General features: G+C 36.8%; 1 protein-coding gene across 2 annotated transcripts; it reads right to left on the reverse strand.

Annotated features, from left to right (window-relative positions):
* Positions 1-160: 160 nt before the first annotated feature.
* On the reverse strand, positions 161-24,635 carry LOC112054078 (endoplasmic reticulum metallopeptidase 1). Of its 2 annotated transcripts, none has more exons than XM_052889499.1 (19): positions 24,414-24,635; positions 23,417-23,488; positions 22,463-22,579; positions 21,285-21,465; positions 20,549-20,710; positions 18,396-18,523; positions 17,505-17,603; positions 16,319-16,463; positions 15,140-15,291; positions 13,936-14,080; positions 12,118-12,238; positions 10,862-10,964; positions 9,276-9,468; positions 8,114-8,295; positions 7,430-7,567; positions 6,166-6,434; positions 3,784-3,896; positions 2,450-2,631; positions 161-1,840 (listed from the first exon to the last, which is right to left on the reverse strand). In XM_052889499.1, exons 1-19 carry the CDS (start codon positions 24,420-24,422, stop codon positions 1,673-1,675), a joined length of 2,679 nt encoding a protein of 892 aa, XP_052745459.1. In that variant the 5' UTR covers positions 24,423-24,635; the 3' UTR covers positions 161-1,672. The 2 variants fall into 2 exon arrangements, with proteins under 2 accessions (XP_052745459.1, XP_052745452.1); XM_052889492.1 differs by having other exon boundaries at positions 6,151-6,434; positions 24,414-24,634.
* Between the last annotated feature and the right edge of the window lie 1,073 nt (positions 24,636-25,708).

Raw genomic sequence — 25,708 nt, forward strand, 5'->3', positions numbered from 1 at the left:
GTCGCAATCATTTTTTTAATACTGTTAAATGTGTACACATAGATCATAGGATTATGTGAGAGGTTTATCAAAATCTATGTTTATAATATTATATGCAATATGATATTCTAAACACAAAACGTTTAAAGACTGATTTTTATTTATTAAATAAAACATCAAAAACAATTTAATAGTTTTATTTCACAAATATCCTTTCCATTTTTCCTTAAACCTAACCACTGAAATGCCAACTAGGAAACTATAAACTACAAAAATATTCGAAATATTTTAAATTAAAATATAACCCTCAAGTTCTTTTGTCAGAAGCAATACCTATCAATGTAAAATATGGATATTAAATTATTGAATACATGATTTTTTTAATTTTGCAAAAAAGGTTACAGATAATAAGTTACATACAGAAATTTTAAATAGTTTAAAAAACTAAAAAACACGCTGTTAGCACGCAATAAAAACGACAAATATTGGATTTAAATCACATGACTATTTGTATCGTATTCCTGACATCAAACCCTTTCATTTGAAATCTATACCATGGGGATGGATTTCAAACAGCCAGTCGGCCATCTTGGGGAGGCCGCCATATTAGATATGTAATGACGTTTCTCAGCTAGTCATGTATCATCAGAACTCAGAGCGTGTGCAAAATTTCATCCTACACGAAGACCGGGATGTAGGTCAAATTAAGATTCCAAGAATTGTCTTTCCTACATAGTTACAAGTTAATATAAAGCGTGTAAAAATAACCATCCATATAAACTTGGACTTTTTATGAGGATCATTATATTAAAATTCGGTAATAAATACCTAAGACTAAATTCACTCTAATTCGAAGTTCTATAATTTTCCCACATATTTTTTGTTCAAATAACTTTTTATCAGACTAAAACCACAAAGGACCTATTGTCCGTTACCCTATACTCACAGCCTTTATAGTAGAAACGAGAGTAATAATTTCAATAAATAATTATATAATTTCACATACTTAAATATAAATCAATATGAGTGATATTCAAAAAGCAAGCTATAATTAAAAAGAACCCAAATAATTAAAAAGAAAAAAAACTATCAAAAATATTGTCGAAAAATTGTAACTTAAACAAGATAACACAGTATATTAAACTATTCTTGATCAATAGAATCTACGATTTCGAGAAATAGGCAAAATGTCAACCAATGGGGGCGGAGTAGTCTCAGTCACATGTCTTTTGTCCCAACTTAATAAGTGGGGACGAAAGAGATAGCAACAATAATGATAATTAAAATATGATAATTTTATATTATAGATCGGTCACGTCCCTACAAAATCACCCCAAAAAGTGATCCGAATATAATACAAAACTGTACAATTTTGTCTTTAATTTCATTATATATTTATGTATATATAGTTTTTACGCTTCCTGAACACACAACTCTTCATTATAGACGATTTAGGTATTATTTGTTTAAATAACGTTTGTTGTTGACCACAACTAACATCGAGTTGTGTATAAATTTTCCTCCTCCTCCTTAAGCGCCTCATTTTTCATGCGCTAGTAACACATCTAACAGTATTTAATATCACTGGATAGCAAAATTTCCGGTTGCGCGGCTATTGGTTGACATTTGTCTATTTCTCTTCACGAGATGCATGTTAGGTCAAGTGCTCTGAAATGAACCATCTTTAAAAATACTAAAATAGGTAATTGCTTCTGAAAGTTAAGAAAGTGGCGATATTGAAATATTCCGGCATTACGTCCAATAGCTGTCTGTACTCGTCCGTGAAGTCGTCCGGATTGTAGATTTTGTGTGCGTGATGGGAAACGTCTAGAAGTACAGTGGACTGCAGTTGTGTTGGCACCTGAAACCAAACATGCTTTTATGGTAAGCGTCCACATATCGGTGGTATAAACGGTTTTTTAATTTTACGGTCATTGATATTCCTATTAAAAAGTGCACAATCAGCGAACAAAAAACCGTCCCCACTCAATGAGTGCCAATCACAACTTCTTGGCACTGTTAAATATTTATACATAAAAAGCAAAGATTGTCTAGATATTTGCAAAATAAATAAGATTATAAAATTTAAAAAATTATTAAAAATCTTTTATCGTAATTAGATAAAAATTCATACAGTTTTAGCTTCCTTACATTAAATGTGACATTTTTTATTAAATGAACTATAAACATAAACGCACAAATAACAAAGATATTAATAATTTTGTTTGAACGCCCATACAAATCTATCATTATGTATCTACGACGTCATTAATTCGTACCCTTTTGTGAGGCGTTTTTCAGGGATCCGTTGCAGCGCCGCAAATCTGACCCTTTAAATCCCCATAGCTCCAAAAGTAATGATCGCAGATATCTTAATATAGACTCTTAATTTATTATAGACTATATTTATAAACTATCATACCTAATAGGGATGATGACAATTTTTAAATTGTATCTACGATTAACTTACGGTTAAATTCAAAGTGAACTCCAAAGGCTCGAAGAACTCTGTGTAGGTCGCAGTGGAGTGTATCAAAGTGTACACGGGTCGATCTTGCATCGTCATGGTTTCTTTTACAGGGGAATCAAACGACCAGTTCATGAGATTGACGTCCTCTCGCGGCCATATTGTTATGGAATTGTGGGCGGGGCCTGAAAAAAAGGCGCAAACGAGACGCCGAATTATGACTTTCACGTGAGTGAAGAGCACGGAGCGATTGACGCGCGACGCAAATTTTATGACGTGAGCGCCAAAACCATTTTTACCTAATTCTAAACCTACCTAAATAAGTAAATTAAACAACATAACGAAAAACAAAATGGCCATGTTCAAGATATATACCTAATTTTTTATACAAAACAAAAATTTAAGAAAATAAGTTTGCTTTTCCTGAGATTGAAAGCAAAATGTGAGCAAAATATGTATTTTTCAAAAAAATAAACTATCGAGAAAAGTTTTACAAATCGTGTGTCTTGTATAGTCATAACGAAGCTAACACTTTGAAATATCATTTACCCAAATATCAGGCTCCTAACTTTTCCAGAATCTGAGACCCAACCATTTGTAACCACCAAGTTACATATTACACACTCTTAAACAATTGCATGCGTTTAAATATGCGCACATCCTCTGTTATAGGTAGTGCGACATAAAAGAGTAGGTAGAAATTAATAAAAAAATAACTTATGAACTCGCCAGCAACACCACATTTAGTGTTTATAGAGCTACCAATTATTATTATTTAATTTGTTAATAATTTTAGCCCAAAATTAGTACGTTTATTGTAAGTAGGCATACTTATTCAATTTTTAATGTCATTATTAAGGTTAATAATTTTTTTTTTCATTATATTCTTTACAAGTTAGCCCTTGACTAACAATATCACCTGATGGTAAGTGATGATGCAGTCTAAGATGGAAGCGGGCTAACTTGTTAGGAGGAGGATGAAAATCCACACTCCTTTCGGTTTCTACCGCTTGGCGGTACGTCTTTGTCGGTAAAGTTGTAACTAGCCACGGCCGAAGCCTCCCACCAGCCAGACCTAGACAAATTAAGAAAATCTCAATCTGCCCAGCCGGGGATCGAACCCAGGACCTCCGTTGTGTAAATCCACCGCGCATACCACTGCGCCACGGAGGCCGTGTAAAATATCACATTGATTACGCCATTATCTCTCTCATTTACATTGACATTGACAGGTGTCAGAAACGCAATCTCCGAGCGGCCGAACTTTAGTCCTTACTACTACATTCAAAGCCAGACCGTCTTCCTTAAATAGAAAATCTTTAAGCCAAAATCCTCACCATGCATAACGAAGTTAAGAGAGCAGATATTCTCGACACACGAGCGGTTGACTACCTGCAGCGAATGTTTGAACGGCGCCGGCGGTGACATCTTTACAAAAAGGCTGTTATTCCTAAAAAATACAATCCAAATATAGTAGACGTCGTGCGGTATCACCCGCGTGGTTCCTGTTCCCGTATGAATACGGGGATAAAATATAGCCTGAAACTCGTGGATAGTGTAACTTCCCAACAGTGAAAGAATTTTTCAAATTCCTTCAGTATTTTCAGAGCCTTTTTAATGCAAACAATCAAATATTTCCTCTTTATAATATCAGTTTAGAAAAATACAATCTTATTATAATATACTAGCGGACGCCTGCGACTTCGTCTACGAGAAAATCGATGTAAATTTTCATTGTTCGTAACCACTTCGTTCGTAAAAGTTAATTTATATATATAAAATATAGATAGATATATTCTAATATCGTCGCGGATTTTTTCAAGATATATAAAAGAGAAAAAACCCTATGCATGCTTTTAATATATCTCGAAGAAATTTTGCAGATTAGGTTTTCGATGAAAGCTCCCAGGCGGTTTGATTTTTTTCGACACTTCCAACAATTATCGTTATATGTTTCAACCAATTTAAACAAAACATAATACTAATAATATTATCATAATATTTGTCTCTCCCTAAATCGTCCAAATGAATCACTTTATCTATTCTTGAAATCCTATGAAAATCCGTATAGTAGATTATTTAGCGCCTGCTTAGAAAATGGGATATGGAGTTTAGGCCCACAAAGCTGCTCCAATGTGGATTGATGAGCTTTTTTATCACCGTAAGTTCTTATAAATCGTTAAGTCAAAGTATAAACCAAAAATAAGTAAATAATGTTATTAAATAAATCAGTTCTTGTTATTAGGCAAGCTGTACTATAATTTATTTGTTTTAATTGAAAAGCAATTGAATTACAATATGACCGTGAATCAATATCATGTTATAATTTTTATTATTGAAGTTTTATATATATTGAGTAGATATTATATATCAGGGGTGGCCAACTTGATTAGACCCAAGATCTCCTGTTTACTATTGAAACCCTGTACGATCTACCAATTACATAATGTGAGTACTTATTGCGTCTTTTGTAGCCAATTCATAGATATAACTTTGATCAATGGAATCATTAAACCGATGAATTGAACCAACTTCTCAAATCGCTAAAGCGAATTTTGAAGACTGCTACCACTGCCCTAATTTCTGTCGTTTACTTCTCAAAAATGAAGTTGTAGGTAGGTAGACGTTTTTTCATAAATGAACCTTGATATTTACAAATTGTTGAAATTTTTTTTTCTCTATGTCAACTATCATATATTATAATTTTTATAAAAAATGTACGAGATAATGCGTGAAGGAGTTGGTGATTACGTTGTGCAGTCTGGTCTACGTATTTATATTTTTTGCCTTGCAACGATCTACTGGACTAACAGTCGCGATCGACCGGTCGATCGCGATCGACCTGTTGGCCATCCCTGTTATATATATTATCACCTTTACTTTTGTCAGTACATTAGAGTAGGTACGTTATATTTTTTTCAATTAATTATTGAATTTATGATTGAGTAGATAGAATGATTTGTTTTTTCACTAGCAGACGCCCCGCAGTTTTACCTGCATAATTCCGGTTACTGTGGGAATACGGGGATAGATAGCCTGTGAGACTCACAAATAATGTGGCTCTCTATCGATAAAATAATTTTCAAAATCGGTTCTGTAGATCCAGATATTACTTCGTCATCAACCCATATTCGGCTCACTGCTGAGCTCGAGTCTCCTCTCAGAATGAGAGGGGTTAGGCCAATAGTCCACCACGCTGGCCCAATGCGGATTGGCAGACTTCACACACGCAGTGAATTAAGATAATTCTCTGGTATGCAGGTTTCCTCACGATGTTTTCCTTCACCGATTAAGACACGTGATATTTAATTTCTTAAAATGCACACAACTGAAAAGTTGGAGGTGCATGTCCCGGGCCGGATTCGAACCCACACCCTCCGGAATCGGAGGCAGAGGTCATATCCACTGGTGATATTACTTACAACCTCTTAAACATCTTTATAATATTAGTATATATGTTACGCTCAAAGATCGAAAACGCTCAGTGAGTGGAAAATGGTTCACAACGCGTTGTGGTCACAGAAAAACTTCCCATTGCCGAAATTCGTGTTATGGCTCTAATGAAAACGCGCAATACGCGTTGTGGCAATTAAATTCACCATGTGGATGTTTTACTGTGACACACGCGTTGTGAGTTATCCGCTCACTGAGCGTTTTCGATCTTTGAGCGTAACGAATTTATTAGTATGTTAGTTAATATTTACATATTTTTCTCGAACCGCGGTCTGAACATCGGCATATCGCAGTAGAGTTCTTTGTCACACTGTTTATTTATTATACTCAAGTCACTCTCTTTGATGCGTAACTTTGTATTGTCTATGCTCCCCTCATTGTCTTTGTTTGCCTCATTGTCTTTGACGTAAAGATCACTGTCTCGGATAGCTGCTAAAGCCGCTTGCACGTTGTAAACGTCGAGTTTTGTTATCATAACACCAGAAACGGTGTCTAGTGGTTTGAAATTCCTGTCGTACGACGTTATTTGTGTGTGCTGAAAGTATGATTTCTTATTTAGTTTAATTTATTATAAAAAAAATAACAAAAAAGAAGTAATATAAAACATGAACGTGCAAAGGTTAGAATATTGCTTTTAGCAATTTCCGTCTATAACCATTGGTTAAAAGTGTATTAGATTATATTTTTTAAAAACACGCCAGTTGTAGAGAGCCACGGATTTATATTTATCTGAATGTCTTGAAAATTCGCTCATCGTGTTTATCCAGTAGATTTTGAATCGATATAAAAAGCTATTTCTTTTATCTGATAAAATTAAAAGTAATTTTGGTAACAAGCTTTATTTTTTGGTTAGGCAGTATTTTTGTATCGGCTCGAATTTTTTATGAATACACGGCTCACAGCTAATGCACTATGCATCATAGAGGGTAAAGAAAGATTCATTGAACTATTAAAGACTAGCCTGCGTGATACCTACTACGGGTAAAAATAGTCTATGATACTCACAAATAACGTAGCCTTCTAGTCTAGTTAAAAGAATTTTCAAAATCGGTTCAGTAAATCCAGAGATATCCCTACAATACCACAAACTTTCCTTCTATAAAATATTAGTATAGAAGACTAACGTCATCTATAGCGTGTCAACATAACAAAAACAAGTAGTACAAGTACTTCGAGAGCCGTGATAACCCAGTGGATATGACCTCTGCCTCCGGTTCCGGATGCTGTGGGTTCGAATCCGGTCCGGGGCATGCACCTCCAACGTTTCAGTTGTGTGCATTTTAAGAAATTAAATATCACGTGTCTCTATCGGTGAAGGAAAACATCGTGAGGAAACCTGCATAACAGAGAATTTTCTTAATTCTCTGCGTGTGTGAAGTCTGCCAATCCGCATTGGGCCAGCGTGGTGGACTATTAGCCTAATCCCTCTCATTCTGAGAGGAGACTCGAGTTCAGTAGTACTTCAAATATCTAATAGATGGCGTTCCAAAAAATATTCGATAAAAAGTCACTATTATCTAGGATACTTACAAACCAGTAATGCCTCTGAGTAGTACTTTCGTCGCGGTATGGACTAATTGGTATGAGCATTATAACGAAAGACAATACTGCAAATCCACCCAATACAGTCCACAGTCGCCTGCGAGAGAACAGAAGATCGATACCTGACTGGAAAATACAAAAACATAAATGTATTAATATTAATAAGAGATGAGATAGCCCAATGAATATGACCCCTGTCTTTGAATCCGATCAGGGGCATCTCCAACTTTTCACTTTGAAATCGGATTAGTAGTTCCGAAGAGTACCCCATTTAAATAATGTTATAAACTTACAAACTTTACCTCTTTATAATATTAGTATAAACAAGATCTGTGTAAACTTTGAAACAACGAATTATAAGTTAATATATAAAAAAAGTCTAAATTAAAATTGTAACCATAACAAAAAAAAAACAATATATGGGTATATATTTCTATCATTGGCAAGTTTGTTGATGACACTCCTATGATATGGGGACAACGGGAGGGGAAGGTCTGCACGGGTATGAAGTCGTGCGCTCGGGGCAGAGGGAAGGACTGCGCGGGTATAAAGTGCGGGCATCACTACTCCCCTCCCGGCCCTGCGGACCATCGGAAGTCTTACGAATGATTTTGCCAAGCTATATTGCCGAATTTTAGACCAAAAGAAGTAAGTAAATAGAAGAGAACTCACCACAGAACAGGCAGCATGGACAGCGAGGAGTGCATTGATGCCTGCGATGATCGCATCCGGGTAGTTGGCGGCAGAGCGACCCATGATCGGTATGAGCAGCGAGTCGAACCGCGAGGCCAGCGAAAACGCGAACATTGTGGCCGGGGCGTTCAACAGAACCTCAAGTATGAGGTGTTGCAACGCTGAAATGAATTTACAGTTGTTTTTATTTAACTTGCATTGTTTATTATGTTACGCGCAAAGATCGAAAACGCTCAGTGAGCGGAAAAATAGCTCATAACGCGTTGTGGTTTAACAATCGTGTCTTTCACTTCGCTTCTGGTGTCAACCTGCTTCTCCGACATATCATATAAATTATAATATAATGTTGTAAGTTGATAGTAAAACTTAATTTTATTATATTTAGCGTATTTGTCTTTAAACATTTTTTTTATACTGGTACGCCAAACAAATATTTCAACTTTATAATATTAGTATAGATTAGAAACATCTGAGAATTTACTTAATTCTCTGCGTGTGTGAAGTCTGCCAATCCGCATTGGGCCAGCGTGGTGGACTAAGACCTAACCCCTGTCATTCTGAGAGGAGACTCGAGCTTAACAGTGAGCCGGTTGTTAATGATGATGAGGATGAAATCTTGTAGACAATGTCTAATGGAAAGCAATGATGAGTTCTAGGTTGACGTGTGTTTCATTTGCTTCCTCCCTCGGGAACTTTAAGAACAAACACCTTTTTTCAAACTCCCTTTAAGACTACTTTCACACTAATAATAATATACACGTAGTCTAGCCATTTGGTAATTTTACCTATAAAGTATCCTGTGAGTTTTGAAAATTGGTGATTTTGTAGATTTTATTTACGTGCTAAAAATAAAAAATCATTTATTTCAAGTAGGCTCAGTTTACAAGCACTTTTGACACGTCAGTTGACTATTTGTAAATTTCGGTTCGGAAGGCAGGTTCTGCCGAGAAGAAACCGGCAAGAAACTCAACAGTTGTTCTTTTTAAAAAATCATACAGTATTATAATTTACAATTGATGATAACATTACAATTTCTTATAGTTTTACTTTTTGTGTGAAAGTGGAAGCTGATCCATTGGCCTCCAAGCGCAATTTTTTTTTTAATCTTAACTGTTATTCGCGCTGCCATATTGGAACTAACCTTTCAACCTTCCATAACGCACAGCACTCATGGTGACAACACTAGCGGCAGACATCACTAGCAGAGGCGCCGCCACTATGTACCGCACGTTGGTCAAACTCGGCACACAGCAGAGAATTAGCAGCGCTGACGACATCAGCAGTCGAGTGGCGGACATAGCTTGCACTGCGCGAATAGACCGACTGATGGTTGTCTGAAAAAGGGTTTTTTAAACACCGTGAAGTTTCCTTCGTCTTCAACCTAAATCCCACATAATGTATCCAATGTATATTATCTATTAGTGTTATTATAAAAAAATACAAAGTACAATTCAAAGAGTTACGATTGTAACTTACTTTCAAAAATCGGTTATTTTAAGACATCCTGTATTTTCAAACGCCTACCTTTTTTTTATTCTTTACAAGTTAGTCTTTGACTACATTCTCACCTGATGGTAAATAATGATGCAATCTAAGACGAAAGCGGGCTAACTTGTTAGGAGTACGATGAAATCCACACTCCTTTTGGTTTCTACACATCGTACCGGAACACTAAATCGCTAGGCACATCTTTGGTAACTAGCCATGGCCGAAGCTTCCCACCAGCCAAAAATAATGTATATTATCTATTAGTGTTATTATAAAAAAAGTACAATTAAAGGAGTTACGATTATAACAAACATTCTAAAATCGATTATTTTAAAATATCTTGTATTTTCAAACACCTATTTATTCCTTTAAGGTCATTCACTTTAGACTAAATTCATCACCATCATTCAATCCGAGATTGTTTTTAAGTTATTGTGTAACTTTTATCGCGGGCTCAAAGCCGACCGAATCAAGAAATTCCGTAACGAAAATAAACCTAACACCCATGCCGTACATCAAGTTAACACATTTCGACGTTATCATATCGACTCAACTGGACAAGTGGTGAAACTAAGGGACAAAACTTATTAAACCAGAGTTCGATTCCAGCTCAACGTAAAGACATTTTTTATTTATTTTATACTTTTATTTTTTTCTGAAGAATAAAAAAATACTGCATAAATAAAATGAGAAATTAGATATCTCGTGTCTCAAATGGTGAAGGAAAACATCGTGAGGAAACCTGCATACCAGAGAGTTTTCTTAATTCTCTGCGTGTGTGAAGTCTGCCAATATTGGGCCAGCGTGGTGGACTATTGGTCTAACCCCTCTCAGAGGAGACTCGAGCTCAGCAGTGAGCCGAATATGGGTTGATAACGAAATAAATAAATAAATAACTATAAATGCTCATGTAGATAAAAAATGTTATGCAATAGCTTTACCGCGGCAGTCTTGACTTCGCTAATTTATTTATTTACTAGTGGAGTTTTTCACGAATCCCTTGGGAACCTTTGTTTTTTCCGGGATGAAAAGTAGCCTATGTGTTTATCCAGAGTAAAATCTATTTCCATTTCAAATTTCAGCAAAATCGGTTTAGTAGTTGCGGCGTTAAAGAGTAACAAACATCCATACAAACTTTCGCGTTTATAATATTAGTAGGATAGGATCATCACAATACTTAAAATACAACATAAACGATTTTATTTTAAAAAATAATTGTAAGTTATTTAAAAAAAATACCTTTTTACTCCTCCAAACGTCGAATGCGTGTGATGTAGCCAGTGACGCGATCAAATATGGCACCCAATAAAAAGGCACCACAATCCATTCTACCGATAAGTATCTGTAATTATTGAATACAAGCAGGCGTTACTTTGCGAAAGTTGTGAAAATTTAATAATGCTATAATTGCAGACGAATACAAGCGATAATGCCAACCAACGAAAACTTCACAATAGTATGTATACGAGTATCAGTATTTATGATTGTTTTTTTTTATTATTTAGTTTATTTTTATAAGTTTTTTTTTTATTTTTATACGTATTGGGGGAGGGGGGTGATTTACAGCTCAAGTCAGATGATATCACACTTTTATGTGGTATTGGGGTCTAAGTTCGAAATCTCTGTCTTCTAACAGGCCTTTTGCCCTGCTGTGGGATGTTTAAAAAAAGTTAATGTTGATTATTATGGTGATGAAAGACTACCCACATTTGCTTAATAACCATTTAACCTGGGCCATTTTCATGCTGTGGGCCATTGATTGGGGTCCGAAGGTGTTGGAATGATGACCCCTGAATCAAGCAAGTTGCTGGGAGCCGCTATATGCTGGCAGTTTGATACAGTTTTGTTTGGAAGTCCATGCATGAAGCATATGTCCAGCAGTGGACGTCCATCGGCTGTTATAATGATGATGATGGGACATTGAAAATGTTTTAAATAGTTGATGATGATGATGAACTAAGCCTATTTTTTTAAAAAAAAAAAAGAATATTTGCCATATCTTTTTTTCTAATATGACCAATATTCCCATTCCCCTCCAATTAGTCGGGGAAGACTGTGTTATGAGTGTGTACAACAATAGACCAACGGGGCGGGGATCGAACCACCACCCCGCGGTGATGAGTCCGACCGCTCTTACCGTTGAGCTATTGAGGCTGTGACTCAGACCAATTATAGAAGGACCTGTATCGTACTCATAGTCACGAACAAAATTGTCTGTCATTTTCTGAAGAAAACGAGCTTAGATTTGGTATATATCTTCTACTAAAATAGAAGTTTTTGACCGTTTTTAACACAATTCAATTACACAAAAAAAAAAATTACGGAGCTCTTTAACCGACAAACACGATTACAACTATTTAAGATCGATACTATAGAGACAATCTTTATAATCGCATTAGATCGTTGATCATATACTTTGACAGAAAAGTAACGTCTAGCGAGGCAGGTTCTATACAATAATTGGTCTGAGGGCTGTGATGAAGATGAAGACTAACCTCAATTGCGTGGTAGCGACAATCATAAAGAGAGTGAAAGCCGCCACAGACAATAGACCGGCCACCGCGCACAACACGCGACCTGCAGCTGCCCACAATAACTCATGACACGACGAGCGCCCTGCAAGCATTTTTATAGATTCCCCTAAGTTTCCCCGCTCACAGAAACCACGCTATAGTCACAAAACGCCGCCACCGACTTCTTTGCTGTAGTTTTTATAAACTTTATACGGACTCGCCATAGACGGGGGCCGCCACACGCCACAAAACGCCGCTTGTAGCTTCAGGTGGCGGTGTTTGTGGTTGCGATGTGGCTCACGTCAACGATATCACAGTCCGCGCGGGGCACACTACCGATTTAGACTTCTCACCGAAACCGATACCGCCCCGATAATCATAATCCACGTGGGGTGTCTGGATTAACAAATCCCAGACAACCCATAGGCCGCAAGGCAATAACCCCAAAGGGGCTGGTAGAACAAGACCGGGGGAGAAAGGGGAATGTCCACCGGCCCATACAACGTCAGCCCACGGAACCCAGGTATACTCTCGTATAAAAGTATATGGAGATGATAATGTGCCGTATAAATAAGGATCTGGATAATTAATTCGCTTAATAAATCTATGTTTCTTGAATAAAAAATACCTACATTTTTTATCACTCTTCTAGGGCAAAATGTTCGCCGATGTACCAAAGCATCGAAGTAACATTTCTTTTTCCAATAAGCATTACAAACACGGAAACAAACCAAATAAAGCAATCTTCAATAAATCTTCAAAAAATATCGTAAAACTCAGGCTGCATGGCCAACGATCTTGGCTTTTCCCCGTTGTGGACAAATTAAAGATGAATTGAAAATGTCGCAAACTTTTTTTGATAAAGTAATGATTTCAATAATAAAGTAAAATTATCAAGATTTTTTTGGATATAAGTAAACTGCTGGGTGGAAAGCCTGAGCCGGAGATGGGCATTCTCCTTTCCCCTGCGACGTGGCCGGACAAGCCCACCCGATAACGAGAGGAGACGACCCACACATATTCTAAGCCCGTATGCGGCGCCACTAAGGTCACGTTTCCAGGATGTCCTGATGATTAATTTATCGCTGGATGATTGTCGTAGTTGTTCCCACCATAATGAGAGAATATTATTATCGTTATCATGAGATAGTTGCAATAGCGATTGACGATTTGCTATCTCGATCGTGATATTTTTTTATAGTGACTGTCGTGCTAGCTGTTCTCATTGTCACGACAATCTATCGTTACAGTAAAAAATAAGGCATGGACGACAGTTAGTCGCACCGTCCTATATCTTTTAAGGTATGTTTTTAATATTTTTATTAAATTTAAATTAAATACGACCAATAATCTCGTTCCCCTCCAATTAGGTTAGGCTATGTTAGGAGTGGGTACGATAATAGTTCTAATATACAAGCCCCAAAAATAAGGATATAGGTACAATATTTTCACGATTTTCTTGCTATGATAACAGATTGCCAGGCCAATGTGAATGGTGAACACGACAGTCACAAAACGATGAAAAATTTTAATCGACGACAATGACCCTCGCAACCCCAGCAATTTTGCAACCACCGTAAATTGCCTTTAGCCATGTCATGAATACTTTGAGTAGCCAACATAAACAAATCTTAAATTATCTATATATCTATAATCAACACAATCATCTATAACTAACCCAAGTTTGCAAGCCAAAAATGCGAAATTTTAAATAATGCAATTCAAAACAAAACCTTACTTTATAAACAATCGCACCAAAACTTTTACTATAACTATTCTACACATAAAGTATCAACTCACTAAATCCAAAAAGCCACAAGTAATAGCCCACACTCATTAAACCCAGTAAGCCAACTATCACATCCACCTGCAAAGCAACACTCTTCGTATACGTCAGTAGGAATAGCCCCAAATAGTCGAAATACACTGCTGTCGAATGTGGCTCCTGAAACAAAAAATTCTCTGTCAAAAAGTTAAAAGATTTCAAACATATCATATTTATCAAAGTCGCAAATTAAAAATTTAAGCTACGAAGGGTTCTAAACGCCCCTAGTTTGAGAAAAGCCAAGTAATAGTAACTATAATGTCTTTTCGACCGAATTTTGGCTACGGCACCTAATTTCATCTTAAGATATCTACGCAGGAGATATCCTGCTTAATGCACAAGTGTGTACGCAAACATAGAAGAATGGTGAGAACCGCTGGGCTCCCGATAAGGAGCCCACACAATAATAAAAAAACAGTGCTCTTTCAGAGTACTACTAACGTAGAAATAAAGAGGTAAGGCGCATAACCGAAGGCTTTTAGAAAAATAATTTATATATTTAAAACAATCTACAGTGGTCTCTCCTTCTAAATGACTCCAGGATAAAAAGTAGCCCATGTCTAGGATATAATAACCTTTCTCCATTCTAAAAAGCTAAATCCATTCGGTAGATTTTGCGCGAAAGAGTAACATACATCCATCTATATACAGTAGAACCTGCTTAAGACGATCACGCTTAAAATGATTTCTCGCATAATACGTCATTTTACGCCAGTCCCTACAACTTGAGACATGTTTTCATACATTTCCTAACGCTTAATACGATTCGTCGTCCCGTTTAATACGCTAACATATCACACGCGTCTAATTCCAAATGCGACAAATAAATTACAGCAGATAGATCAGGACATCATAAAGGTCCTTAAACAAGGTTGCAGGACAAGACTAATACATGGTATCTTAAAGAACTGAAAGACCCTGATAACAAACGACCCTTGACATAATGCGATTCTAAACTGAACATTTTAAAGACGCACTGCAAAAGTAAAAATCAATTGAAAATTTCGTTATTGCTAATGCATCAAAATCCCAGAATAAGTGATTACTTTAAGTAATTAGGTAGTCTTAACACTAAATACACTAGCTTTTATAATATCCCGTATAATACTTTTTCCCGTCTAAGACGCGTTTTTAGTTCGGTCCCTGCGAAATCGTATTAAACGGGTTATCTGTAGTTACCTTGAGAGTCAAATCGCTGCTATCAGCTGCTTCCCTGACGAGGTTGAGGAGCATATCTCCAGCGTTCTGTATGACCCCGTCATGTATGAGCTCTGGCCTGTCATTCCGTGTGTGGTACACACAGCCCCATTTCACGAACGCTATGTCAATACCTAGAAACAATTTTAAGCACTTTATACCATCTTCTATGGACTGAATGATATTCAAGTATTGATGGATAGATGCTATGAGGAACTTTTTATAATAGGATTGCATGTTTTTGTTGTATTTCTTATCCTGGCCTAATACCTAGGTTAGTTGGCTTGACTTTTTCGGACGTTTCCAACAATAATCATCGAATTTCAATTGTTTGATTACTTAAAATCTTGACAAATTAAATACAAAAACCTAACTCATAAATCATTTTAATTGGTGAAAACCGCATGAAAATCCTCCCTACATATATGACAGGGTTTAGAGTAGGGTTTAGACCTACTGCGTTATTCCAACGTGTATTGGCGAGTCTTTTATCTATACATACTTATAAATCTGTAAAAAGGTCGATTCTGCACATGAAATATATTTCCAAAATAACTATCAGGAGGTGATTAGTGATCGATACTGATGCAAAAAATGCAATTAGTAAAATTTTTGTCTGTCTGTCTGTCTGTATGTATGTTCGTTATAGAAACAAAAACTACTCGACGGATTTTAACGAAACTTAGTACAATTATTCTTTATACTCCTAGGCAGGGTATAGTATACTTTTCATTACGCTACGATCAATAGAAGCAGAGCAGTGAAGGGAAATGTTGGGAAAACGGGAGAAGTTACTCCATTTTTACAGTGATAGTAAGAGCTGGATTAAAGGGGTACCTATAAGGGCGAACGAAGACGCGGGCGTCCGCTAGTAATCATCATCATCATAATTATCAGCCGATAGACGTCCACTGATGACCTAGACCTCTTGCATAGACTTCCAAACAAAACAATCTCGAGCCGCCAGCATCCAGCGGCTCCCTGCAACCTGCTTTATGTCTTCGTTCCACCTAGTGGGGGGTCGACCAACACTGCGCTTTCCGGTGCGGGGTCGCCATTCCAGCACCTTGGGACTCGAACGCCTATCGGCTCTTCGAACTGCCTGTCCATTGCCACTTCAGCTAGTAATATAATATAGATAAATCTCGGTATGATAATGACCTGTGATATTCCCAAAGTCCCTCCATATCCGGAAGTCAGTATCGGACGGTATGATCCCCGTATTGAAGAGCACCTCGCCCACACCTTGCGCCGTCGGACGCGAACTAGTCTTTTTGTATATATGTAGTAAGCGCGGATCTGTTACCTGCAGGAAGGAATAGTAGATTGTTAACCGAGGGTGGAAAGAATCAATTCCCGAGGTATTTTGACGCCCGAGCGTAGCGAGGACGACTACAGTCTGCGTAGGAATTGATTCTTTTACCCGTATTAAACACTCTACTTTCATTTCGAATATGAGGATTTTTTTTATTCTATACAAGTTAGTCCTTGACTACAATCTCACCTGATGATAAGTGATGATGCAATCTAAGATGGAAGCGGACTAACTTGTAAAAAATACGGCTCTTTCGGTATCTACACGACATGGTACCGGAACGCTAAATTGCTTGGCGGTACGTCTTTGCCGGTAGGGTAGTAACTAGCCACGGCCGAAGCCTCCGAAGTGGGTTCGAGACCTGAGTCGGACTATAAAAAAACATTGAGCTTTCTTTATTTTGAAAGAGGTACCTACAACTAACTACATACACCCTTATATGCAGGGTATGTAAGGAACACACCCTAAAATACCTGCGTATGTTCTATGTCGACAAAGCTGAGGCATACATAGGTTTTAAAGGTACAAAAAATTTAAGTAATGTTTGAAAGTATATAAAGTTATATGAATAGTTCGTTTAATCTACACTAACAAACTACTGACCCGAAAAAAAATTCTATCATCAATGGAAACCTAGAATTTTGAAAAAAACCCCGAAGGTCATGAAATAAATAAAAAATAATTACACTCTTTTACAATCAAGTCATCAATCAATATATTTGCAGACATTCAGTTATTGTTCCCCACTTTCACCCCCCACAACTTTTAAACTGCTCAACCGATTTTCATCAAACATATCTTAAAACACTCTCGTATAAGTCACCTTTATTACAAAAAAAAAACTAAATTGAAATCGCTTCATCGTTCGGGCGCTATGGCGCTACTGACAGACAGCCAGATACTTCAAACTTACAACATACTTCTTTTTGCGTCAAGGGTTAAAAAAAGGGTTATTCTCGCATTCCTACGTGAACGGAAATTAAAGGGATATAACCGCAGGCAGTCTAGGACTTCATAGAAGTTGAAGTTTACCTGAAAGACATTCGGCTTCCAGTTCATCCCAGCAGCATCGAGATTTACAACACTAATGATATTTTTAGACCACGGATGACTGAGGAATCCATGACTTGCCTGAGAAAAAAAAATCATTTTGAGTGCAGATAAATACAATGCCGTGATAGACCAGTAGATATGACCTCTCCCTCCGATTCCGGAGGGTGTGGGATCGAATCCGGCCCAAGGCATATGCCTCCAACTTTTCAGTTGTGTGCATTTTAAGAAATCAAATATCACGTGTCTCAAACGGTGAAGGAAAACATCGTGAGGAAACCTGCATACCAGAGAATTTTCTTAATTCTCTGCGTGTGTGAAGTCTGCCAATTGGACCAGCGTGGTGAACTATTGGCCTAACCACTTTCGTTTTGAGAGGAGACTCGAGTTCAGCAGTGAGCCGAACATGGCTATGGTTGCTAACAACGAAACACAATGCTAAAAATGTCTTAATTTCTTAAAGATTATATTGACCGTAAACGCGTTTACGGTTATGCGATAGCTACAATATGGGAACATTGAAAACTTCCACTAAGAGGCAGTCAGAACAGTAGAACCAACTAAAAAAATACACGATTTTTAAATAAAGTTTTATAAGAAATCCTTAACCTTCACAGTATGAAAACACCCACTGGGCACTCTGGTTATAAACTACACCCCCAGCTACAGTTTTCCCCACCACCTACAATATGGGTATCTTCAAGTCAAGAGTGAATAGGCATCTTCTAGGCAAGCGCGTTCCACCATAGGCTGCATCATCGCTTATCATCAGGTGTGATTGCAGCTAAGCGCTTGCTTATACAAAACAAAAAAAAACCCTCGAGTTTTAATATCTAGGAAACCGATATGTAAGACTTTAAAATATTGTCTTACCATCAAAGCGTTTTCTTCTGCACCATTAAAGAGGAATATAATGTTGTGTTTCAACTTTGTCTTTCTCCGAGACAACTTGGACAGTGTCTCCGCCATTACAGCACAAAACACGCCATTGTCTGAAGCGCCTACAAAAACAGGAATTTCTTTTAATAACTTTTTTAAAATAAATAAAATCAAGTGTCTGTCTGTAATTTTAAAATAACTGTTTTCTCAAGTGCCTATAGTTATTCACAGACTAGCGGACTTCGTCCGAGTGGAATTTAGTTTTTCACAAATCCCTCGGGAACCATTGATTTTCCGGGATAAAAAGTAGTCTATGTGTTAATCCAGGCTATAATATATCTTAATACCAAATTTCAGCTAATTCGGTTCAGTAGTTGAGGCGTGAAATAGTAACAAACATTCATATCATCAAAATCATCAGTTTTCGCAAATCTCGGGAAACCATGGGGTTTTCGGGATAAAAAGTGTAAATCCAGAGTAAAATCTATTTCCATTCCAAATTTCAGCCAAATCGCTTCAATAGTAGCGGAGTTATAGAGTAACAAACATCCAAACATACATCCAAACATCCATACAAACTTTGGCGTTTATAATGTTTTATAGTATTTATAATGTTATATAATTATTCTGTCTGTTTGTTAGGGCTAATCTCTGAAACGGCTGATTTAAATGGAACTTTCACTGGTAGATAGGTTATATAGCAACATATAGGCGATTATTTATTACTAGCGGACGCCCGCGACTTCGTCCGCGTGAAAGTCGTTGTAGACTTTCAACTACCTATCCCCCCCCCCTAGGAACCCCTATCCTACCCTATCCTAACCTACCTCTACCCTACCACTACCCTACCACTACCCTACCACTACCCTACCCCTACCCTACCATACCCCTACCCTACTCATTAAGGCTGCACTTCTTTATTTATTCCTCCCACCGCGAGTCGCGTTGAGCGCGGCAACCGTTACACAAAAATAATCCTTAAAGCATGAATTAGTATGATGAGTGTTATAAACATAAGAGTAGACAAATATAATTAGAAAGCTCCGAACTGCTAAGCTATCGGGAGTTACACGTGTTATTGTGAGTCAACCATAAAAGATAGACATATATATGCTGTTGTGTTTTTATAGATAGTTTTAAGGAGAATATTTCCGTCATACATGATTTCTATGTAGCTTTAACCATTAAGGCTGTACACGCGACGAAAGCTTAAAAAATTGAGTAACTTCTCCCGTTTTCTCAACATTTCTCTTCACTGCTCTGCTCCTATTGATCGTAGCGTAATGAAAAGTATACTATAACCTGCCCAGGAGTATGTTGAATAATTGTACCAAGTTTCGTTTAAATCCGTCCAGTAGTTTTTGTTTCTATAAAGAACATACAGACAGACAGACAGACAGACAGACAGACAGACAGACAGACAGACAGACAGACAGACAGACAGACAGACAGACAGACAGACAGACAGACAGACAGACAGACAGACAGACAGACAGACAGACAGACAGACAGACAGACAGACAGACAGACAGACAGACAGACAGACAGACAAAAATTTTACTGATTGCATTTTTGGCATCAGTATCGATCACTAATCACCCCCTGATAGTTATTTTGGAAATATATTTCATGTACAGAATTGACCTCTCTACAGATTTATTATAAGTATAGATAAGCAATTGCCAATTGGGGAGTCTTAAACCGCGACGCTAGTTCCAGTTTTGGCCACCGGGTCAGAAAAATTTGCGGCACTAAAAGCAATTAGGAAATATTAAACTACGACGTTAGTTCCACTTTTGGCCACCGGGTCAGAAGTTTGTGACACTATAAGCGATTGGGAAGTCTTAACCCACGGCGTTAGTTCCAGTTTTGGCCACCGGGTCAGAAAAGTTTGTGGAATTTTAAGCAATTGGGAAATCTTAACTGCGACGTTAGTTCCAGTTTTGGCCACCGGCTCAGAAAAGTTTGTGGCACTGTAAGCAATTGGAAAATCTTAAACTACGACGTTAGTTCCACTTTTGGCCACCGGGTCAGAAAAGTTTGTGTCACTAGAAACAATTGGGAAATCTTAAACTGCGAGGTTAGTTCCAGTTTTGGCCACCGGGTCAGAAAAGTTTGTGGCATTATAAGCTATTGGGAAGTCTTACCTATAGCAAAAGGAACAGAGTCATAATGACAATTGACAAGTATAGACGTCCCAGTAGTGCCGTCGGGATTGAATCCACTGTCTCCTTCCAACACCGCAACTATGTTTGATAGATTTTGGTATATGTTGACGTAGGCTGGATTGAAGGCCAACCAATAGCTTCCTGGAAAGTAAAAGTTACAAATCGTATGAAATAAAAAATCTTATAGCTTTACAGTTCGTGTGCTGTATCATGGTGCGGGTGACAGTTCGTTTCATTCTTGAAAATTTGCCGCGATTCACGATAATAGTTCGTATTATGAACGTCATAAGGCAACTGTCACCAGCACCATGCATTCCTTCCTTCCTTACATTCGATGTGACATTTTTCATTATGTGAAGTATAAACATAACCCCATACAAGTTAACGATTTTTCGTAGGCGTGACATCACACCAAAGCAGTACTTAGTATGGTGCGTTTTTGAGCGAGCCACGACAACGGCGCAAATATGTCCCTCTATCTCCGAAATTAGTCTGGCAAGTTCGCTGATGATACTCCCATGATATGCGGGCGACGAGGGGAAAGACTGCGCGGGTGTGAAATCGTGCGTGCGGGGAAGTGAAGATTTTTCATTCATCGCTACACGCCCCCGGCCCTTTTATTCGCACACTTTTATTGTATGTTATCTTACGTAATAAGTCAAATAAAACTTCCCCGAACATATTGTGCAGGGATTTGTTTTTAAATATAACTCACCATCAACATACTGCCAATCTGTATGGACAGGCAAATTCGAAAACCTGGCTATATTGTCTAATAACTCTTTGAGATCACGAGTCTTAATAAAGTGATACTTAGTGCCAGATACTCTTGGTTGGTCTCCAAGTATTTTATCCAAATATTTTTTTGCGGACTCCTCGCTGAAGGTGTTTGCATCCTAAAAAAAAAAAAGAGTTAAAAAGATAATAAATTCGCGAAAAAATCGGTATCGGTAATCGGCGAAGACAGAATGAGTATAACTATTAGCTTTTCAAATTCGTTCGTAACACTTCCGATGGTCCGCGCGGGCCAGGATGTATCCGCGCGAGGCATCGCGCGCGCGACTTCATACCCATCCTTTATAATTCTCTGGTGTGCAGGTTTCCTCACAATGTTTTCCTTCACCGATTGAGACACGTGATATTTAATTTCTTAAAATGCACACAACTGAATAGTTGGAGGTGCATGTGCCGGACCGTAATCCTCCGTAATCGGAGGCAGAGGTTATATTCACTGGGCTATCACGGCTCAGTATAGTATGCTATGCTTTATAAATAAGATATATAAAAGAGACGCAGCGGAGAACTTTGGTTAATAATTTTATTTTCTAATTTTAAAAAAAAAATCTGTATAGTACCTATTACTAACTCATTTTGGAAGCAGAATTGCAGGTCTACACTCCATATTTACTTCTGAACTCTCAATTAACGACTAAGGTTCTGAGGCCCTGGCCAACGAGATTTTGTGCACGATCACAGATATCTAAAGGATTCTTTCCTCGCCGATCGACTTATTGATGGGTCCGCCCATAAGTACTCTGTCTACGCCATATTAAGCTTCAGAACCGCCATCCTCTAACGTTTTTAAAGACTTATATTTAGTTACAAGCCGTGCTTAACCGCCATTTTTTTGCTACTAAATCTAAATGTAAACTTATAAATCAACTAACTTCATCACCAGTCACCACGCGTAAGTAGTACATGCAGGCCTGTTGCTGGATCTTGGCTTGTGCACTGCTGTGCGCTTGGATAATCTATATTTACCTACATTGATTTCGAAACTATTTTTTTTTAATTTTCCATGTCAAGGGGCAGATTTTGTGATGAGTGACCTTATGCTTTTACATAAATATTATGTAGAAGATGTTTACCAAATAAATAATTAATAATACTTACACTTCTGGAAATATGTCGCTCTTTAATAGGGCTAGGCAAATCATTTTCAATAACTGTAGTTATAAATGCCAGTAGAAGGAAAAAGCTGAACAGAATCACTAAATATTTACTGGATATCTGAAAATCAATTTCAAAGTTAAATTATAAATAATTTCAGCGCACTTCAAAGTTTCATTTGCCATTTATATTATTTTTTTTAAAATTATAGGATTGTTAATGTAACAAATGACTTTAAATAAAAGCAGTTTTTAGTTACTATAAAAAATATAATACTAATTTTTTTTTAATATGACCAATATACCAGTTCCCTTCCAATTAGTCAGAAAACATTTTGTTAGTAGTGCATATATATGACAATAGTCCAGCGGGCAAGCAGTGAACCACCACCTCTTGGTGATGAGTCGGGCCCCTTTACCACTGAGCTGTTGAGGCTATTAAACTACTGTTAAATGAAAAACAATTGATGCGACGAGACGAGAGATGAAGGAATTGATGAGAGAAGTAAAATTTATGAATGAGATTAAATCTCATTCATAAGTTTGACTTATGTACACACACAGAATAAATAATGCTCCAGAATGAGCCTTTACAAGCAGATATTGAAAATTACTAATGTGAAGCTTCGTGTTGTACTGAGAATGTGTTTGTTTTTTAATTATTTAATCTGTGTGTACACATATAATTATTATATGTGTGCAAAAAGCATTTTAATAATTATCATGAGACTCATGATAACATCAAAAATGTATTAATTCAACTAAAAAAAAACTAAATGACTAGTGTCATCCAGCTATCTGGTTAAACATTGCTATGAGTATTTAGGCTTGTTTTATTTTAGCAGTTTAATTGAATGCTGGCATTTAATGTACAGACTAGGCATTCTACAAGCTGGCAAATTCAACCAGATAGCTGTAACATATCTACATAAAGAAAATATTATTATAAAAATATAACCCAATGTGATGTTTTTTCTTCATGGTCGTTAATCCCAAATAATGGAAGCCCTCCAAGTGCTTGTTTGTTACTCTGTAATTGTTAATAAGACAAATTAAGAGCACACTTAATACAAACTACCAAGAAACCAATTACGAAATAAAGGGTTTCAAAAACATTTGTAGGGCATGCATGTTTGTCTGTATCAAAATTGTCCTTTATCACAAAAATTTTGTAGTTGATGGCAGAGCTCTGGCTCTCCTGTCAGAAACGGTCCTTAAGTCACAGAACTCACTTGCTTATAGTCTAACGACTGATCGCACATATCAAGAAAAGAAAAAAAAATCACAAAAATTTTAGAACCCCTTTTCATATACTACGTACAGTTGACTCTCGTCAATTCTAAATTCAAGGCTCTTAAAATATTCTGCAGTTAAACCAATTTGTGGGGCAGTGTGTGTCAAATATTACAAAAACAAAGGCTCGTGTAAGTCAATACAAGTTTAAACTTAGCTCAAAATGGACCTAGGTACATGTCTCTGCAAGTTCTCAATCTTTCTCTCTGAATTGCAGTGTTTGCCGATGAATTCGAATTAAATATTAAATAATATTGAAATATTGTTTTTATTAAATAATATTGAAAAATTGAAATATTGTTTTATAATATTGCGATTATTTCATTCAAATAACCAAGTGCATAGAAATTAAAAATGTATTGGTTCAGTTTGAATTATACAGAAATGTTCTAAGAAATTTGTATTAACTTTAAATTATAGAGATGTTCAAATTAAATTAACGAGATTCAACTGTACATAATCACCCTTATTTAATTGTTGAGTGACTATTAATATTATTTCTTCTGTGGAAAATAGTCTTAACTTAATCGTTTGTAAAGAATTTCATTTAAGTTAATATTTAGTGTTAGGTGGTCAAATAAAGCAATTAATTTAGCTTCATATCAACAAGAACTTAGTTATTTAATATCGATGATACTTATTTATTTATGTAAATAACTTACTGTTGACATTCTTCAAACCGAAGAATAAGCGTTTTAAAATTTAAAAAGTCACATAAGAATGAACTATCAACCATCAATTTAATTTTAAAGTTTCAACGCATACATAACAAGTATATTTGTTTGAATAAATTAAAAATAAAAACTCTATTTACTTGATTTACGCGAAATCGCGAATGATATGATGATTGATGAAAATGGAAAATGTGACTTGTCCTGTCAGTGTCAACCAAGGAACATATTTACTCAGGAGGTGTCAACCGTTTGCGGGAAGGATAATCACCGCAAACGTCAAACGTCAAATGAATAATCATTATGGTCTGCGGCATAGAGTAGGTACTGTGAGAGCCTCTAGACCTCTTTAATCCGGCCCTATCGAAAGTCCATTATTAGCAGATACCTACTAACTATAGACTACCTCCCTGCCGAATTTCATCCTTGTACGTCAAGCGGATTTCGAGATTTCGTGAGAATGACCTTTCGCATTTGTTTATTAGGAAGACTAGCCGACGACTGAACATTATTTTCCCCGTTTTGGCCACATTTTTCATCGGTGCTTAGCTCCTATTGGTCGTAGCGTGATGTTATGTAGCTTATAACCTTCCTCGTTAGACGGGCTTTTCAACACAAAAAGAATTTGTCAATTCTAACCATTAGTTCGTCAGTAGGTAAGGCAGAAGTACAAAATTGCCTATAACGGGCGAGCAAATGATCAGTTTGTAGGCGGTGCCAATCCAGGGTCATGTTTTAATTAAAGACGTTTCTGAAAGAGCCACAGAAATTTTGTAATTTAAACGTCTTGAATTAAAACATCACTGGCTTGGCACCGCCTTCAAAGTGATCAGAAGTTAGGACATAGGTAAGAAGTTATTTCTTGCTTTTTAGTTTGTGTTAATTTTTGAATTAGAAGTCGGTTGAATTATTTTTATTCAAATTTTTATTTTTTCATTTTTAGTGTTAACATACCTATTGAGTGTGAACAAAAATTAATTAGCTAACACGTTATTTTCTTATGATAAGTACCTAAGTCAATTTTAAAATACTACCATAACTCATACACAAAATTTCACTCCCCCTTTATCCACACGTAATATGAATATCCAGAAAAACGTGAAAGGTATCATAACTAATGAGAAGTCGTCTCTGTCCTCCGTCTTCATAATGAGACCTCCTATGTAGTCACAATCCTTATGAATGGAAAGTTCTCACCAAGTCACCAATATAAAATTAATAAAGTCCAAACACAAGGCAGCTACTGTGAACCGTCCAGGAGTTCCCTTAACTGTCGTTCGTGTCCA

This window comes from Bicyclus anynana, chromosome 2, assembly GCF_947172395.1.
Source record: "Bicyclus anynana chromosome 2, ilBicAnyn1.1, whole genome shotgun sequence".
NCBI lineage: Eukaryota > Metazoa > Arthropoda > Insecta > Lepidoptera > Nymphalidae > Bicyclus > Bicyclus anynana.